This window comes from Trichechus manatus, unplaced genomic scaffold (assembly GCF_000243295.1).
Source record: "Trichechus manatus latirostris isolate Lorelei unplaced genomic scaffold, TriManLat1.0 scaffold00085, whole genome shotgun sequence".
In the NCBI taxonomy this organism is placed as follows: domain Eukaryota; kingdom Metazoa; phylum Chordata; class Mammalia; order Sirenia; family Trichechidae; genus Trichechus; species Trichechus manatus.
In genome coordinates, this window is record NW_004444021.1 from 6,180,106 (window position 1) to 6,199,094 (window position 18,989).

General features: G+C 35.5%; 1 protein-coding gene across 1 annotated transcript in view; it reads right to left on the bottom strand.

Moving 5' to 3' along the window:
• Positions 1–18,989, bottom strand: part of SEMA3D (semaphorin 3D) — a 162,066-nt gene that overhangs the window by 114,771 nt on the left and 28,306 nt on the right. Inside the window, exon 2 of the mRNA XM_004381477.2 lies at positions 13,447–13,607. Coding sequence (XP_004381534.1) covers positions 13,447–13,607 — 161 coding nt within the window. The remainder of the gene's footprint in view (positions 1–13,446; positions 13,608–18,989) is intronic.

The window sequence follows — 18,989 nt, forward strand, 5'->3', positions numbered from 1 at the left end:
CCTAACAACAACAATTTGCTCTTAAGAGTTTCAATTCTAATGTTTTGGTTTGGTTTGTTGTTGTTAGGTGTCACAGAGTATATTTCGACTCATCACAGTCCCATGTGACAGAAAAGAATTGTACCATAGGGTTTTCTTGGCTGTAATCTTTACTTACTGGAGCAAATCTCTCGGTTTTTCTCCCAAAGAGCCGCTGGGTCCAAACCACCAAACTTTTGGTTAGGAGCCAAGATTCTGGTTTTAGTTTAGAATACTTTAATAGTTTCAACTCTAATTGACTTAGGGACTTGACACAAAGGAGCAATAGTTTGTAGTCAGTGGTTTTAATTCTAATTTTGTTCTAGGGACTTGACAGTAAAATAGCAATTATAGCTTCTTTTTCTCTTTGTGAAGAAATACACATCTTTGAAAGATGTTTTAATGGTTTTGTTGTATATTTTCAGTTATTGCTTATAAGTCATATAACTGAAAAATAAATTATATCATACTATTTGATGAAGCAATAAAAGTAATTACAAGCTTCTGAGAGTTTTATTTTAGATTAGTGGGCAAATGTTATACAGAGATATACATGCACTGAAAATTTGCTGGACTCCAGACAGCAATTTTTATAAATCTTCCAATCTCTGTTTATAAAACATATTCATTTCCCTCAGTTGTTATCTCACTTTTCATCATTCACCTTCAATACCATAGTATCTAGAACCTGACAAAAATAGAAATTATCCTTGGAGCGTTATTATTAATGAACAGAGATTTTAAGCTAATTTCACAAAATTAATTTTACTTTTAAAGTAACATTCAAACCTTCAAAATAATGATTTATTGAGATTATATTTGGCTTATTTTGACATAATGCTCTCAAGAATTTAGGAATTAAAAATAGTATTACCTGTAATAATAATAACTTAGAAGACAGCTTGTTGTCTTCCAGACACTCGACATCTACTTAGGAGGAAAACAAAAAATTATCGTTTGTGCATTATTTAAAAATGTCATTTTAATTATGATTTATGGTGGGATTTTCTTTTACTTCCCACCTTGTCATTTGTATAAAGGGTTTATTGTTTAAAATATCCCTTTTGACCTCTTGTTGGTAAAAAATTTAAAGAAAAAGAATTTCTCTTAATTAAAAATAAAAGGAAAAAAAATGAATAAAAGAACAAAAAAACCCACACTCTTATTTATATAATGTTGGTAGGAATGTGTTCAAGTAACATTTTCATTTTTTCAGTAATTTTTGAAGTGACACATTTAAAGTGCCATATATATATATATGGAGACCTGGTGGTGCAGTGATTAAGATTTTGGCTGCTGACCGAAAGGCTGGCAGTTTGAATCCAGCAGTCATTCCTTGGAAACCCTATGGGGCAGTTCTACTCTGTCCTATAGGCTTACTATGAGTCAGAATCAACTCGACAGCAATAGGTATATATATATATATAAAATAGCATTTCACCATTTCCATATTTTCTAATCAAATTGTCTGATACATGTGTGTGTATAGCTGCATATGGAGTGGAAAAATAGCAACAAAGAGAGAGACAGCAACACAGTATATAGAATGAGAGCTAGAGATGCTAACTCGGTTATAGAATAACAAATACTTCATATAGAATCATAAGTTTCAGCATGGTCTACACAAAAACTGAAGACTACCTGAACTCCTTAGATTATTTCAGAAGCCCAGTCAGTACACAGTGAGATCACCTCACACTTAAAAATACTTTGTCCATACTATCTATAGAAAGTGAGCTGTGATAATCACTAGATAATGTGAACAGTGTTGTGGCAGTGTGTGATTCTCCATATTCTCATTGTTTCCAAATTTATCAGCCATAAAATGCCATATATATTTTCTTACACTTTACTGCCTAGCATTCACTGTATTTTGCCATATTAGAATTTGTATCAAGCAGAGAAAAATAAAGCACATACCACTGTTTCTGAAAGTTGATGTAGCTGTACTACTCTCTTAAAAAGTTACTTAGTTATCTAGTGTTGCTGTAACAGAAATACCACAAGTGGATGGCTTTAACGAAGAGAAATTTATTCTCTCACAGTCTAAGAGGTGAGAAGTCCAAATTCAGGGTGCCAGCTCTAGGGGAAGGCTTTCTCTCTCTGTCGGCTTTGGAGGAAGGCCCTTGACATCAATCTTCCCCAGTCTAGGAGTTTGTCAGTATAGGGACTCCAGGTCCAAAAATATAACCTGTGATGTATTTACTTTATATTGATTTTACTTGCTTGTCTCTATCCAAAATCCAAAAAAAAAGCATTTTTACTCACTTTGAAAAAAAAGTAGGCAGGAGGAATTCACAAGTGAAATACTGCAAAGTCCCGTTAGGTTACTGTTTCATTCATAAATTATTATAATTCATTAGCAGTTATCATTTAGTAAGGTGAAAATGTCAGGCAATTTATTTTTAATTATTTAATGTTAGGCAAGTTACAGAAACATTCAAATAATGATAAGCCATATAACCAACATCCAAAGGAAATTCTAATTATATCTGCTCTTTGTTCCATCTTTGGAGAAGCAATTTAATTGACTCGTGTTAACAAGTGCAAGGTCAGTCAAGTACTCTTTGGCCCAGTTCAGAGATGCCAAAAGAACTGAGTGCTACACAAGAGGAAGTTACAAGTTGTTCATAAAACCTAATTAAAGGCAAAAATTTAGAGCCCTAAACATGCAAGTGGTTGTCTCTATCAAAGAATAGGATCCAAGTTTTGAATGGTTGTAAAGAAGTTGGAAAAGGTGTGGCTCTAAAATGCCATATGATACAAGGACTTAGCAACCCTAGGTTCCAAGGATAGGGTGAGGTAGGAGATCTGAGCTGGAAGAAGAGAGTACTGAAAATAAGGACAGTACCACCAGAGGCAAGGCTTACATAATTGGAAATGGGCCTGGATAGAAATTGTTACAGACAGGAAGTTTTAAATTCTCAAGTTTGGGGATTTTTTTTTTTTAAATATGCATACAGGGCTACAAGTTTTCCAAGAAAATATTCTTAAATGCAGAAGATGGCATTCTAGGCACTAAGTCTAAGGTGCTCTTTTCTCTAATCTGCCCATGTGGCTTTTTTCAAGAAGCCTTGGGTAAGAACTGTCTCCCCTTTTCTTTTTCAGAACCCACCTCAAAGCCTCTTTTGCATTTTAGTTTTTTTTATATCAATTATTTCTATCCTCTAATAGACTGTGCTCATCACATCCAACTTCCTTTGTAAGTAAATTTGCTTTGGGACTTTCTCCTAAATGCAAAGCTCAATGAAATGTAGTGGAATGAGAAGATTTGCATTTGAGTTCCTAATGCACTACTCACTAGCTGGTGACCTTAGGTAACCATGAGTCTCAGTTGCCACATCTTAAAACACACATCACAATCTCTACCAAATTTATACCCTTTTAAACAAAACTTAAGGTTAACATTTATTGAATTCTTATCATATGCCAGCTAATGCTACTCAGTATTATCCTCAGGATGAGTTTGGCCTAGGTGGAATACACCTGGCCTCCTTAGCATAGTCCCTTCTCAGAAAGGTGTCAATTTTAACATCTCCTCCCCAGAAAGACCACTGATAGCACTCCAAAGTAGTTCCCCAGGAACATCACCTTGTTTTATTTTCTTTAGAACACTTAATACTACGTGGTATTTTCTTATTTGGTTCCTTTCTTCTCCATGAATCCCCTGATAAATTAGATGCACCATGGGGCCTAGCCTGTCTTGTTCTCTTATATATATATATTCCCAGCACCTAGAAGAGTAACAGGAACATAGTAGGAGCTCAATAAATCCGTATAGAATGAAAAAGAGAAATTCTAATGTATCATAAAAATTGAAAGAAATGTTAAGAAATCCACAGAAGATTCAGAAATTTTAAACCTGGGGTCCAATGACGCTTGTGGATGGATTTCAAATTTTCAAAAGGAATAGAGAGCTCTTATAAGGCTCCTGGGTGGAACCATTTGCACTCGACTATTAACCAAAAGGTTGGTGATTCAAATCCACCCCATGGCAACATAGAAGAAAGGCCTGGCAATCTATGTCCCTAAAATTACAGCCACTGATAACCCCATGGAACAGAGTTCTACTCTGAAACATGTGGGATCACCATGAGTCTGAAGCAACTCAAAGGCAACAGGTTCGGAGCTCTTATCCTCCATTATATTCTTAAAGGAGTCAATGAATCATTAGTTTAGAGACCATTGACTAGATTAGAGAATCTTTGAGTCAAGGGACATTGTCTGCTTCTTCTTCCTACACCCTTTAGCACCTGGCACAGTTTTATATAAGCAGTTAAAAAAAAAAAATGTGGCCGTCAAGTGGATTCCGACTCACAGCAGCCCTATAGGACAGAGCAGAACTGCCCCATAGAGTTTCTAAGGAGCACCTGGTGGATTCAAACTGCCGACCCTTTGGTTAGCAGACGTAGCACTTAACCACTACACCACCAGGGTTTCCATATACACAGTTAGCACACGATAATTATCAAAAAGTGACCTGAAGAATTTCTCTTAAAATTGCAGGCAGAAAAGGAGTTCTTGTCAGAGTTGTGGCAGGAATTTGAGCAGTCTGACAACATCCTGACAGTCCATTACAGTGACCAGATGGAAACTGCACATCAGCACCCGGGCTGGAGAGCCAGCACATCCATGAACAAGTCAATTGTTTTACCTCTGTGGCTACTAGACAGCATGTACTCGGCCGGCAATAGGAACAGATTAATCACCATGAAACTAAGCAGGGTGCCTTACACAGAAAGTTAATTTATTGGGAAGTCCACATGGTTTGCAAGTGTTTATATTTTCTTAATTTCAAGCATTAATTAAAAATAAAAAGGGTGGCAATTTTGTTTTAAGAATAACTTGATTTAAAATGAGAAGGTTATTTATTCTGGAAGTCTTTTTTCCTTAAATAATAGACCTAAAGAGTAAAGAATTAGATGGGAATGTCTTATTCAGCCACAGAGTGAATTAATAGAACTGGAGTCAGAAGGTCATTCTGATTTATAAAAGCATGTCTGCTTATACTCAATATAAAGCAAGCAAGTGCAGGATCCTCATCTATGAAAACCCTCTTGTTTTAGACTTCCTCAAGGAAAGGGAAATAACAAAGCCCTTTTCATGTTAGGCTAAGAGGGTGTTTAAATATTCCACAGAAAATCATTACATTTTAAATTACAAAATTGTTTAACTTTGTTATTTTCATAAAATAAGTGCTTAAAAATAGAGGCATAGTTTGGTGAATTTCAAGTAATTTGAGTATTTTTAAAAATAATTTTGTACCTAATTTTCATATTAAATAAGGATAAAAATGATATAAAAATTACATTACCATTGTTAAGTGGAATAAAAAAAAACTGTCACATTTATAAACTTCAAATGACTTAATAATGTTCTGCCAAAAAAAAAAACCTCTTAAGAGTGTCCAAATATCCAGCGTTTCCTCTGAAATAATGCTGATTTTTATTTTTTGGATTAAATAATGAAAACAGTAAACTTCTTAAATAAATGTGAGAACCTAAATTTTATTTTAGGAAGGTGAAATAAAACTTCCCAGGCTATTCCATAAAAATATGGAGTGATCTTAGGTAGGCTATCACATTTATGTATTGCTTTGATACACCATTTTCTCGTTGTAAAATTCATAAGAAAGCTTCCTATTTTTTCCAGAAGCATGTTTAGTATTTTTTTACTTTAACTTTTTTTCTAAAAGGTAAAATGTATTTTTACATTAAAACAAATTTGAATTGTGTTAGAAATAAAGTGTGTCAGTATTATACAGCTTTTGTCAGCAACACAGTGTCTTCAGCACAGGTTTGAAACCACCAGTGGCTCTGCTGGAGAAAGATGCAGCAGACTGCTTCCATACAGATTTAGAGCCTTGGAAACCCTATGGGTCGGTATGGGTCAGAATTGACTTGATGACAGTGGGATTGGTTTTTTTGGGTTTTGATCTTCAACACTCTAAGTAGAAGTTGAGCTACTAGGTTTTGATGAAGTCCAGTCAGAGGATCTTCACTTTTGTTTAGCTAATATTTCAATTCTTTGACACCACATTTAATTTTCATACCTATCAATTTCAAGAAAAAATGATTTTTAAATCAACTGATTAAAAAAGAATAAAGATAATTAAGCATTATCTCAAAACGAAAATAAACTATTTGAACACTAATTTTGCAGATTGTTAAAATATGTGTCAATGCATGCCCTACATATTCTTTTACCTACATTGTAGGGTATAACCTAGTTTTGCTGGAACCATCACAAATAGTATTGAAAAACCTGGAAACAAGATGTAAAACAGAAAATGTTTTGATTCATATTAATAATATTTAAAGATAAATAATTTTAATAAAAATATTAACATTCTCCATTTCTTAATTCCTGATTTTAGTGTACATACGTCAGGAATAATACACAAAGAGTTTGCCCTTTATAGTTCGAGGTAAAGCAACATTCTTTTGGGATCTCATTTTATAGCGTTGATAATATAACAAGATGTTAAAATGGAAGTTTTAACTGTAGCAAAATTTAAAATGGGGTGTTAGCTCAAGATGCAAAATTTTTCAAAGTAGGGCAAGAATCTATTTTAGACCATTTCACCCATGTCCTAGCAATAAAATAGTTGGAAACTGGAGATGAGAAAGTTTTCTCCTTTCCCTTGAGCAGGATGTTTCTCCTGAGACGGCTGTATCATGAGTCTAACAACTCCAGAAGGGAAGAGTAGGTGTCAGGAAAGAGGCCTTGATGGAACCTTAAGAAGTTGCTACTGAACATAGAGTTTGTGGGACATTATAGACTGGTTATCTGTGGGGTAAGAAAATGACTGAGAAGCTTTAATAAAAAACAGAGCACACGTTGGTGGCTAAATTGGAATCAGCCTGCACTTCCAGTATCCATTGAGGAAGGAACACATGATGGCTTCCCATGGGCTAGACAGGAGCCATCCTCAAAAATGGGGTGGCATGAGGTCTCCTTAGGTTCTGTTCAAGCGGGCTGAGTAAAAAGACTCAGAAGTAAAAACCTGGAGCTACTGCCATCTGTCTAAGGATAAAGAATGAGGATATACCAGTCAGAGGAGAAATGCAGTCACCCTGATCCAGTGAACTGCAAGTGAGAGAACTCCAGAAAGAGGGGGAAATTACAAAAATTCACAAAGGTGTCTATGAAAGAAACATATGACAAGGCCAGAAAGTTGATAAGCGAGGTCCGTCTGACAAGGCCAGTCTCTTCTCTGGACACTTTCCTGAACCCTCTTCTCTCTTCTGTTCCCTCTCCTGATTGACTCTAGGGGGATCATGCACTGTGTTCAACAAAGTTAGTAAGGAGGAGGAAGAGCGCTAGGTGGGGACAAGAGAAGAAGCCTTTGAACATCTTCCTCACACAGAAGGGCCAAGAATGTTTGGGGGTAGTCAGGAAGTGAGACCTAAATTTTAAATGAAGTTGGAAGTTTCATAACATTAGATTGAAGCTTTTAATTATTGCTGTATTATAGTTATCTGTATTACCTAAGAGTGACCTCGAAAGCCATGGGGCCTGATAGAGTTATCAAACAGGCCCAAGAGAGGAACTAGCCCCATACAGCATATCTAAAGAGATGTGAGATGCAAAATAAAGTTGCTTTATGATTACATTACATGAGTTGGTAAAACAGCTACTGTTAGATTAGTAGTTAAAATAAATGATAATTGTGGTCTAAGAGTAAGCTTATTAATTAGTCTATCATCTACCCCTGCAGTTCACTTTAAAAAAAAAGGTACAAATGCTTGAACAATATGATACAAAAGCAGTACTCAGTTTAATACACCATTCCCTTTGTGACCTGTTGCTTGCATCCTGGTTTAGAGACTCATTCCACCATGCATGGTTTGAACTAATTCCAAAAGGAGTAACATTTTCAGATGGAATGATCCCAACAATTCTTTAACTCTGAAGCCCAACCAAGTAACATAACCAAACAGAGATTATTGAATTTTTTTTTTTACCGTCAACTAAGGCTCCATTAAAAAAGAGAGAGAAAGGAGAGAGAGGCTTTGGCTTGTATACATTACTCCTGAAAGTCTGTATAGAGAGGGCTCTGGACTTGATATGAATTATTGTTAGGACTACTTCAGGCTGACTGAGGTAGAGAATGTTTACTTGTATCAAAGTGGCAAATGCTATGTATTTTAGGATCATTTGCTTAGAATCCATAATCCTTAACTCATATTGTACATTATTATCATTATTATGATATCTACACTGAATAGGTTTCCAATGCGTCACTGCAGTGCAATGGATCACTTTTATGCGGCCTTTCTCGCCATGGTCTTCTAACTCCCACCCAGTAAGGTCTATGGAACCCTAAAGAAGGGATTGGTTAGTTTTGCCATCCCTCTAGGCTTAAAATGAGGCATCCCAGACGTGGGAAGGAGAAAATCTTATCATCATAAAGGAAGAAGAACCAGGAGCGGTGCACATCTTTAGACCTGGGATTCCTGCACTGAGACACTCCTAGACCCAGGAGACAGAAAGAGAGCTGTCATAACAATGCTGGCAAGAAGGTGAAAAGCAGTGGCAGAGAAACAGTGACTGGAGAGACCAACAGGGCTTTCCGGCCCACAGAGCAAGAAAGCTGATTGCCTTTGGGCAGGAGCCTTGCTGGAGGAGTAGGGTGCTTCGGGCTACTTATCTTCAGAGCTACTAAAGTAATAGGACAAAAAAATAAAAAATAAAAAGCATCCAAGTGTAGTCACTGAAAAAGTATTCTAAATTTTACTTCTCTAATGCAAATTGGTTTCCAAGCCCCAACACTGACAAAACTGAACCAATAAAAGCAGCAGTATTTTAGATATAATTCTGCTTTGAAATACATTCAACAATGCTTAAGTCACATTCAGTTACTTGATTCTTTGAAAATATGGTCTCTGTACATTAAGTATTCAGTGAATAATACTAAATATTAGAAGTACAGAATAATGATGTGTTCTTTAATTTCTTGAGCAATGTTGTAATCTTTCCCTCTCTCAACTGTGCCACCCATCCCGAACAACAATTACAATATTGGAAAACAGAAACTTATAGGGTATCAGCAATATTGAAGAGACCTGAAACAGAATCGATTTCATAAAGCTTAGATTAAATAAAGAATCAGAGAGAACTTTTACAGAGGCAACTGAATGCTTATATAAGCAAGAGAAGTATTTGTAAAGGTTAGCAGATTTTTCAATTTTTACCACGCAGGGTGAAAAAAAGTAATTATTTCAAGGATTTTTTTTACTGGCAATAAATGCCTTCCAAGGCTATCCCCTCAAAGAAAAATAAATCTTTCCTGGTAAGACCAGCTAATCTTTATAATTCTCTCCAAACAGGCAATAAAAGCTTTTCTTTTTTTTTGACTGGCTGACAAAATTTTGACATTTGCCTTAGGTTACCTGTATTAATGAGAAAAAAATCAGTTCCCGAAGAAAAATATTTTTACAGAAAGCCTATTTTCTATTCCCTCTCTGTATCTGTAGCAGTCAGTGTGCTTGATTTCTGAACATCTCTTTCATCTTAGATAATTTATTGATGTAAGCAAATCGCAGTAACCCCATCTACCTTGTGAGTTTAGGAATTCTAATTGACATATTTCTTGCCAATGAGGTGTAAGGGAAGCTTCTGTGAAAGCTTTCCTTGCCCCTTAGAAAAAGACATAATCAGTGATTTTTTTTCCTCCTGAATATTTCCTTGTCTGAATTTGACCCATGAAACTGTTGTGACCATCTTGCTACCAACCTAAGGATAATGCCAACACCAGGAATGACTGACAGAAGAGACAGAAAGAATAGGGTCCTCAATAACACCATTAAGCAGCTGATATCACCATTTCCATAGCCACCCAAACTCTGGACATTATCCATATTATATGACATAATAAATGTCCTTGCTTTTTATCAGTCCAGGTTAGATGTCTTTTATTCTAAACTGAAAACATGGTAATTGATAGAGTAATATATTGGTTCCAAACTGAAAATATGAAAAAAAACAAAATCATATTTTTGAAAGCTATCGTCACATATTTTTTAAAAATTAAACAAATATATTACTTAGTGTCTTTTATCTATAAGACATTGTGCTATACGTTAAGAAGAAATAGAAGGGCATGAAAAATAGTTCCTCATTCAAGGAGTATATAATTTAGATGATTGGGGTGTATTTACACAAATGAATAATGATAATGTTATCAGATAGGTATCTGACACCGGGATAAATACATAAAATACTTTAAGAACACAAAAAATACTTAATTCCCCTGAGGGTGAGGAGAAGACTTGGAGGAAGGATGAAGAGGAATGAGACAAGCAAGGAAACAAAGAGAGGAGAGAGAGGACAGTAAAGTAAGGGGAGGGAAAAGGAAGCAGAGAGCAGAGTATGGGTGAGGGAACAATGAAGAGTGGCTAACCGTAAGACTGGAAGCATAGGATGGAAATACGTTGGGAAGGACCTCAGAAGTCAATGCTAAGAGATACGGCGTTTATTCAAGCTCCTAGGAAATCAAGATTCTCAGATGGTATCGAAACAGGGAAGAATCGTAACACGTGATCAGACTTTTTTTTTTAAGGTAATTATGATGGTCCTGGCACATGTATTAGATGAGGGAGAAAATGGAGATTATCTTTTATGAGATAAACTCAGTGGAATAATGGTATTATCACATGTACTAGAGGAAAATATTGAAATGTTTTCTACTTTATCAGCCTGTCCTGCCAGCTAAGCTTTTGTTGCGTCTCAGTTCAATTCTCTCTTTACCTAATACTGCTTCCTTAGCTTCCCTCCCACAGGTACTGACCCCAAGAGTACTTCCTTAAAATATCCTACAAGCTGATTTCCATCTCAGGGTCAGTTTCCGGGGGAACTCAACCCACAACACAAATGATGATAGTGGTAACTACAGTCTAGATCTCTGTCCTTCCTTTCAAATGTGATCACTTCTGTCTGGTTCTGATTGCTCCATATTGGAATAGTTTAGGGGAAGAATATATTGAATCAATGTGCATATCTGTCCTAGACGGGAGTCCACAGAATGTTCCTTAACTGAAGTAAGGCCTTCTGGTCCAACTGTGGAAAAGCCTAGTTAAATTGTGAGATGTCACATCCAGTTACATGTACTTACATTTGCCTTTAAGTCGATCTTGTCTGTATACAAAGAGTCCTTCCCTTCAAAAAAGGACCAGAATCTTTTCTCTCTTATCTAAATTGTGTTTTTAAGAAAGGATTTTAACAAATCTCATTTTTCCTTTCTAGATAACGGACATGTTCTGAAAGGTCTAGTTTTTACTTTCATTCCTGTGCAGTCATTTATCTGTCAAATATTTATTGAATATATACTTGAATCATTCACTGTATTAGGCTCAAAATTAGTCTGAAGAAGAGTAAGCTAATAAGAAAGGTTTTATTAAATATTTATGACCAAATTAGTTTCGTAAATTATTTTACTTTAGTGGCTATTTCACTAAATGCCTGTGGCAAATGTGAAGTGATAATGGCTATTTTGCAATTGGCACAGCCTTGTTTATACAAAAAAAAAAACAAAAAAAAACTCCAAGTACAACATATATACTAAATATTGCTACGTCAACTGAATACTTTCTATAGATACCACTCTCTCCCCCAGGGGACAGAATTCCTGATCGGCTACCCATAACTCAATTATGTGTTATAGACTGCTTTAACTCCAAAGGGTACAAAGGACATCCTTCAGACCCTCAGAGTCCCAACCAGTGTAGTTTTCTCCACAGAGGAGCTTGGAACATTGCCGAAGGGCACTGAGCCAATGCAAACCACGTAGGTCTAAACACGGCTCAAGTACTACATCTTGACACTTACTTGCTACTGTGGAGTACCTTTTATTACTGGAATGGTTTATATAAATTTGAAAGGTGAGTGACTACATAAACATAAACTCTTACCTTTGCATACATACATAACCCCCTTATGAATTATACATTTCATAAAGATTTAAAGAAATATCAGTTACACAGAAAATATCTAGTAGACAGACTCTAATTTTCTGTGTTCAAATGACCATCTATTTCAGTAACACCAGAAGGGAAATCAATATTTCATAAACATTTATTTTATTAAATATTAGCACATTTCAAGCATGGAACATGGCCAAAGAGAGTAGATTTGCTTAAAATAGTCACAGGATGAAGATATGTTATCAGAATTTATTTTAAGCAATGATCTAATACACTCAATTCAGATAAATGGTCTTTTGCTTCCAAACCCTGAAGGCACAGAACAGCACAAGAACAAATTCCCTTTAAAGTATGAATCGCTTTTTGCTATTATACAAAAATGAGACATATTTGGAAAAACACTTTTATAGCAATGTAGTATCTCTTAAAGAAAAACCGCAAAGTAGACTGAGATTTTTCTTTGGCCCCTTTCATAAAAACTTTCATCCCCTGCTATGGTGTTCACTAACTATTAAGATATTCCTTGATGCCATTGACAGGCTCTCCTGGGAGTATGAACACTTTTAAAATAAATTCTTGAAGGAAAAAACACAGTGTCCATCTCTGCTTATACAGTCATTGGTATTTGCTAAAGTACCTGCTAATAATAATTGATAAGGCCTAAAGTGTGACACTTTGAATACGGCAGTGCTGTCTGAAATATAGGCTACAACAGCAATTGCCTTTTGTGTTTAGAATAACTAGTATGCATTTCTTTTTTCCAGTTCCAGTTGCCATCCAGTTGATTCTCACTCATGGCCACCCCATGTGTGTCAAGATAGAACTGTGCTCCGTAAGGTTTTCATTGGCTGGTATTTCTTCAGAAGTAAATCCCTAGGCCTTTCTTCTAAGGTGCATCTGGGTGGACTCCAACTGCCAACATATTGGTTAGCAGCCAAGCACATTAATCATTTGCACCACCCAGGGACTACTATTTCTGTTTTAGTAGTAAGGTTTTTCTTAATGAGCCCATAGTCGGATCATTATTAATCTTCACTATTTGAGTGTGGTGAGGCCATACAAGAAACCTTTCCAAATGTAAAATGAGAGTGTGGAGAAAACAGCGTGCTTGTAAAATGCTACCATAGCCACAACATCAGTTGAAAATGTGTTTATTTGTTAATTACAATTTTAAAAACATTAATTTTATAACTGGTATTAATAAGAAATTTCATTCTTAAAAAATTTTCAACCCCCAAATTTGCATTTCTATGTATACCGTAGTGTAAATTTCTTACTTTTGATGGCTTTTATCATATTTTCAAAGGATTTAGCATTATACTCATTCACTGTTCACAAAGAACATGCACATGGACTTAAATTGATAAAAATTCAAAATGCATATGTTATTTTCTGACATGTAAATAACCTACTCCATTTGACACTGAGCCACTTAACAAGACAAAAGGAAAGGAGAACAGATATAAATAAATGAATCTAGTCAACTATATATAAATAAACTGACCTTCTTAAAATTTTTGTTTAAGTCAACCAGACTGAGCAGGAAGATGTGGTCCTTGGCTCCCAGGAGCAGCCTGCCCCTCTCCTCATCTAAGAGCAGAGTTTGGAAATCCAGTCCTTCTGCTGAACCCAAAAAGGGAATACAGCTATTTGAAAGCAGCAAGTCTATGGGAAAGTAAAAGGAAGAAAGAAAAAAACAATTTAATAAGGTAAATATTTACTTGCTCCAATACACACATTGTCTCACTTTCTAAATACATGTATACAGCATGTAAGTTCCAATTTAGAGATAAGTGAATAATATACAGTTCTTAGCATATATTCATTTAGAAATAGATGCAATTCATTACATTTGCATGTCACTGACAATTTATTTTACATATGAAAAAGTACATGTTCTTGAAACAAATATATAACATGCAGATACAAAAACATTTAATGCAAAATACTTTACCACCCTATTATAATTTAGTTACAATTTACAGTATCTACCTACAGTAATATTTGCAAACTGACAAAATTAATCAATATATGAAAAGTAAACATCAGACTAAGTGTGTGATAAATCTCAGAGTTTTTCTTCTCCTCTCACTTTTGATAGAATTTAGATTGATACCTGTGCTTGGAGGATTACAGTGTTCCTATTTCATATGTTCAGGAAGAAGATGTAAGCAAAGAAGATAAATCCAAGCAAATGGATTCTGAAAGAGATATGATTCTGAACCAGCAATGGAATCAGAATTTTAAAACTGGAAGGGACCTTGAAAATCAACACAAATTCACGATTTTATAAATGAAGATATTTAATCTCAGGGAGGTGAAGCCACATGCCCTAAATCCCAAAAGTAGATGGTGGTAAAGCTGATCATAGAACCTGAGTTTCCTGTTTCCATTTCCAAGTTTCTTCTCTTTGAAACTTGTCTATAGATCCTAATTCTTTACTTCATTTTAATTATGATATGGACAGTCTTATTTAAATTTAATTCTGAGTGTATAGGAAGACAACTCTTCAATAGATTTTACCACAAATACTTACTATGCCGTCTCATTTTCTACAATCCTGGAGCATTAAATACCAATAAGGTAATAACATCACTCATCACTTACATAATTTAAATCCAGTATATGTTGTTGTTGTGTGCCATTGAGTCGATTCTAACTCATACTGACTCTATAGGACGGAGTAGAACTGCTCCCATAGGGTTTCCTAGGCTATAATCTTTACGGAAGGAGGTCTTTTCTCCTGAGAAACAGCTGGTGGGTTCGAACTACTGACCTTTCTGTTAGCAGTCATTTGCTTAATCATTGTGCCACCAGGCTTCTTCCAGTATATTGGACTTTAAAAGTAATTTACTATTTTAAAGTAATTCATTATTAATTTAGGAGAAAATGAAAAAGAGAGCATCTTAGAAACAGATCTCAAGATATTTGATACATGATTTAAAAAAAAAATCATATTTCCAACCTCTATAAAATAGATGTTTGAGTGTCTTTAATTTAAAGGCTATATATTCCAACCATCAACTGTTAAGTTTATTATTTCATATTTTTTAGCACTCCTTTCAATCTTTATCTAATTTATAATGGTTAAATGTCATTTTCCTTCGTCACTAAGCTAGATCTTTGTCTTAGTTTTGACAAACTAGAGGCAGTATGCTGAAAAAGATATCACACTGTTTGAATTCTCAAGTGAGTTTGTCTTTAACAACCATAAACATCTTACTGATATTTAGGGATCATACTTTGTGTACACTGGATGGAAGTCTGAACTCTATACTAATCATTTTTCTATTACGCTAAATATAACTTAAATCATTTTCAGACCAGAGACACAGTGATAATATTTCTTACACCAGCTCCAAAAGCAGTAAGCCTGTTTTTGCAGGGCCAATAGCCGATAAACATTCCACACTGATCCTGATCCTAAAGTGGAACCAAGAAGAGAAAAATGGAACCTAGAGAATGTATAAAAAAGATATGATCTAAAACTTTAACAAAAGCATACATTTTACACAACCCCTCATTTAATCAGGCAAATCTGCATCTTCCATGGGATTTCCCCCTGCTTAACAAGTAAGAATGAAATGGGCAAGATGGAAAGTATGCGAGGGAATTCCCAGGAGTATATCTTGATCCAACTAGTAATTAGAGGAAAATAGTTTATATAATATAAATCCTTATTATTTCAAGTGTCCATAGATAATAGTTAATTATTTTGAACCATGCACTGTAGTGTTAATTATAAAGTGAAACACTGTGTAACATAATGAGTAAGAATGTGGACTTTAACTCTAGACCCCTTAGGTTATAGTCTAGCCTCACAACTCACTGGCTGTGTGATCTAGGAAAAGTCACTCAACATCTCTGTGTCTCAGTTTTCTCATCTATAAAATGGAAATAATAATAGAAACTATGTCATAAGCCATGTTATGAGGATTAAATGAGTTAATATATAACCAGCATTAGAGCAGTGGCTGGCACATAGGCAGTTCTACATAACTATTAGCTATTATAATGATGATGACATATTTTTTTAATTCTATACAAAATCTATAAAAAAATCATAATATTTCCAAACTCATATAATTCTCATGATAATTAAAGCAGGCAATTTGTATAAAGTTCCTAAGCCAATGCCTGGTAGTTAGGAAAAGTTCAATAAATATTAACTATTACGTTGAATACTATGAATAAACTTCAGTTTACTCCAAATAAATTCTACTGAAGAAGAACATTATCACATCTTTTATCTAGCCAGAATTATGAAGACTAGAATATCTCTGTTTTTTATGATATTGGAATGATATTAAAAAGCGATTCATTCCACAAATATTTATAAGCATATATATGTATATATCACAATAAATGTGAAATAAGTTCTAATAAAGTATACACAAAAACTTAACAAATCATTCGAGTAATTAATTGTGCATCATCTTCTTAAAGAAGCTAATATTTGAGCACAGTCTTGAAGGACAGATAGAAAGCTGACAGGAAACAGAGGAAAATTTAGTTCAGGTGGAAAGAGTGCTAGAATGTACATGGGCATATATCATCACATGCTATACTTACGTACTGCATTTTACTATGTCTGTTTCTCTGGAGTGTGAGCTCCTTAAGGGCAAAAACTATGTCTTTCTTATCTTTGAATCCCCAGCACCTAGCTCAGAGGCTGACACAAAATAAGCACTTAACAAATATTTGTGGAATTGAAGTAGTTCAGTATGGCTGGAACGTAGAGAATATGCAGGGGTGGTGAGAAATGAGGCTGGAAGTAAAGGCAGTATCCAGATAATCAGGGTCTCAAATGGCAGGTTGGGGAGTTTAGTTAAATATCGGTGACTGGAAGCCACTACAACATTGTATGCAGGAAAGTGACAAAGACAATAACTGACTGTTAGAAAGACAAGCATGTTTGCAATGGTGAGTATGGACGAGAATGGGGAAAGGTGGGAGTAGTGAGACTACCCAGAAGTTTCTCAAAGACTGTGAGTCCCTGAATTAAGGAACCTCTGCCAATAAGAGGAAGAAGATAAGCGCCTGTTTTTTTTTTTTTTTTTTTTTTTGCTATTACTTACACAGTGAGGAAAAAAATACAAAGCTGATGTAGTCATTTGCCTTTTTTTCTTTCAACATTACCAATTCTATTGAGTTTAGTTTCAAACAAATTTGACAAGGAAAAACAGCTGCAAAAATAGTTGCTAACCTGAGGTATTATCATTTCCAAATGATTTAATGTTGTCTTGTGATAGTGTTAGCATCAAAATGATTCAGAGCAATCCTCACCAATTCTTTGTAGCCAAACTACATAATTAGCCTTAGGCATTACATGTGAAAATTTCTCAGGCTGACGCATATATTATGAAAAGATCTGAGGACAAGGATTGGAACAGGTTGCCTCTTTCCCCATGCAGTTTATCTTTCTTACATTTCTGCCAAACCAAGCAAAGTCATTTTTATTTCCATGGGATCATCAACCAGAACCCACAAAGAAAAAATAAATAAAAATGTTAACTTCTGAGCATGTATCCAACACCTAAAGCTACCAAACCCCTAGGACTTCAGGGACCATACATGGATGCTAGTTCTGAAGAATGTAAATTCACAAAATTTGAAGACTGATATTTTGTCAGTATGTTATATATGGAGCCCTGGTGGTTCAGTGGTTAAGAGCTCAGCTGCCAACCAAAAGGTTGTAATTGGAATCCACCATCCGCTCCCTGGAAACCCTATGAGGCAGTTCTACTCTGTCCCATAGGGTCCCTATGAGTCGGAATCGGCTCGACAGCAACGGTTTTGTTTGTTTGGTTTTATACTATATTTCAGAACTTTTAAAAATTGTTTTCTCCCAAGTTGGAAATTCTCAGACATGTGATTTTTAAGATTGTCTAGTTTATAAGCCTTTTGGACAGGAACCTTGTTTTTAACTTGGCTGGAGGGGGAATGTATTGCTCCAATAGTGCATTCAGGAGGACTGCCATGTACTTGGTTTACCAGCCCGCCCTTCCTCAGATGTCAGCAGCACTTACCTCTATGTTCTAAATGCCTTCTTTGTTCTATGCACTTAAACCTTTGACCTAATCCACCGTACTCACCCCTTCTAACTGTTCCTTTTACCAATTCATTCTCACCTATCTCCTTGGCCCCAGTTTGTAATCTTCCTCAATCACCCATCCCCTCAAATTCTCACTCTTGTTCTAGCTGTAAATGCTTAGAAAATGCATAACCTAATTATTTCTGAAATAAGTGAAGCAAAAATATGATTACCCATTTACTCCAATTGTTCAAATATGTAAACTACCCATGTAGTTTTATTTCTTTTTTTTATTGTACTTCAGGTGAAGGTTTACAGAACAAATAGTTTCTCATTAAACAGTAGTACACATATTGTTTTATGATATTGGTTAACAACTCCATGACATGTCAACCCTCTCCCTTCTTGACCTTTTTTTTTTTGGTGAACATATACATAGCCAAAGATACACCATTTCAAAAATTTCTACATGCACAGTTCAGTGACATCGACTACGCTCTTCTAGTTGTGCTGCTATTCTCACTTTAGATGAAGGTTTACAGAACAAAATAGTTTCTCATTAAACAGTTAGTACACATGTTGCCCTATGACAATGGTTAACAACCCCACTACATGTCAACACTGTCCTTACTCAACCTTGGGTTCCCTATTACCAGCTTTCCTGTCCCCTTCTGCCTTTTAGTCCTTGTCCCTGGACTGCTGTGCCTCATGCTGTGCCTCATTAGTCCCGTTTTGTTTTATGGGACTGTCCAATCCCCGGCTGAACGGTGAACCTTAGGAGTGACTTCATCACTGAGCTAAAAGGGTGTCTGGGGGCCATACTCTTGGGGTTTCTCCAGTCTCTTTCAGGCCAGTAAATCTGGTCTTTTTTTGTGTGTGTTTGAATTTTGTTCTACATCGTTCTCCAATTCTGTCCAGAACCCTCTGTTGTGATCCTGGTCAGAGCAGTCAGTGGTGGTAGCCGGGAACCATCTAGCTGTACTGGACTCAGTCTGGTGGAGGCCTTGGTAGCT